The 1,603-nt window shown below is 37.6% G+C and overlaps 1 protein-coding gene across 1 annotated transcript in view; it reads left to right on the top strand.

Moving 5' to 3' along the window:
• Positions 1-1,603, top strand: part of khk (ketohexokinase) — a 9,534-nt gene that overhangs the window by 2,829 nt on the left and 5,102 nt on the right. The window contains exon 2 of the mRNA XM_023409476.2: positions 612-810. Within this exon, the coding sequence (XP_023265244.1) occupies positions 700-810 (111 nt within the window). The 5' untranslated portion in view covers positions 612-699. The remainder of the gene's footprint in view (positions 1-611; positions 811-1,603) is intronic.

The following is a 1,603-nucleotide window of genomic DNA, read 5'->3' as shown; positions in this document are numbered from 1 at the left end:
TATTTTAATATTTTGATATTTTCTTTTGATAGCGTCATTCTTTTGTATTGCTTCTGTTGCCTCATTTGTTGTTCCATTTCTTGTTTTAAAGGTTGCTTTTTTTGTGTTGCTTAATAAAAGTAACATTAAAAAGATTTATTGGTCCTCTTTGGCAACCCCTTTTGCTTTCATTGTAAATCACTCGGTATAAGAAAACCAGATACATGCTCAAAATGTAAACTTTAAATCGCTGGAATAAATTCACTCTGAGTTTCTCTTCCACATTTCTTTTGCTAAGTTTTTTTATGATATTATAATATAATGCATTTAAACAGCTGGCATACATTTACGACAAAAATGAAAATCAAAAGATAGTAACAGTGAGGGTAAATGTCCTCAACACTTCAGACCTCCGTCTTGTTCCCCTATCTCATGTGGAAGCAGGAAGTTATCATTTTAAATGGTTTACCTGACACAATGAGGATTCATATGTATAATTTTCTTTTCCATTTTTAACATCAATAACTCCAAACTCCAGTATAGCATGTGGCAGTAATGTAGTTTGAATCATTAAAAAAGAAGACAAACACCGAAAGTGCTGAAGGCTCTTATTTTGTAATCTCTACTGACAGGAAGTGGTGCATCTTATTATTGTGAGACGACAGAGGAAATGACGTTTGTGTATCAAAGTCCAAACTGCAGTTGAATGAGTGGATCAACATGGAGCAACAGAAGAAGACTCTGTGTGTGGGCCTGGTTTGTCTGGACATCATCAACGTGGTCGACAAATACCCCGAAGAAGACACAGACAGCAGGTTAGCACCACGGATGGTTAGCACTCAGGCTGCAGACACAGACTGTTGCTAACAATAACACGGACTGATGCTAACACCAATACAGCCTGGTACTAACACAAAGTTATGCAAACACTAACACAGACGGATACCAACCATGATACCAACACACACTTATGCTAACAGGCTGATGCTAACACAGACTTATGTTAACACTAACACACACTTATGCTAACAGGCTGATGCTAACACAGACTTATGTTAACACTAACACACACTTATGCTAACAGGCTGATGCTAACACAGACTTATGTTAACACTAACACACACTTATGCTAACAGGCTGATGCTAACACAGAGTTATGTTAACACTAACACAGACTGTTACTAACACAGACTGATGCTAACACAGAGTTATGTTAACACTAACACAGACTGTTACTAACACAGACTGATGCTAACACAGAGTTATGTTAACACTAACACATATTGTTACTAACACAGGCTGATGCTAACACAGAGTTATGCTAGCACAAACTCATACTAACACAGACTGATGCTAACACAGAGTTATGCTAGCACAGGCTGGTGCTAACACAAACTTACACCATTGAGGAAACCTGATTAAACTCAATTCAGACATCATGCAAAACAGACATCTCCTGAACATACGTTCATATCCAAGGAAGGGGGAGGTGGGGTGGAAAGTTGAGTCTGCAACTATTGAAATGTTGCAAACACTGATGAAATAAGTGTGTGCTTGATCTCATTCCTTCTTTTAATATAATTAAATCATCTGAAGTGACTTTGTTTGGCTTGGTCAAGCCAGA

The sequence above is a fragment of the Seriola lalandi genome, unplaced genomic scaffold (genome assembly GCF_002814215.2).
Source record: "Seriola lalandi dorsalis isolate HSWRI2012SDOR001 ecotype SW California unplaced genomic scaffold, Sedor1 jcf7180002054393, whole genome shotgun sequence".
Lineage (NCBI taxonomy): Eukaryota > Metazoa > Chordata > Actinopteri > Carangiformes > Carangidae > Seriola > Seriola lalandi.
Note: the sequence above shows the minus strand (reverse complement) of the source record. Positions and strands in the feature narration are given on the sequence as shown.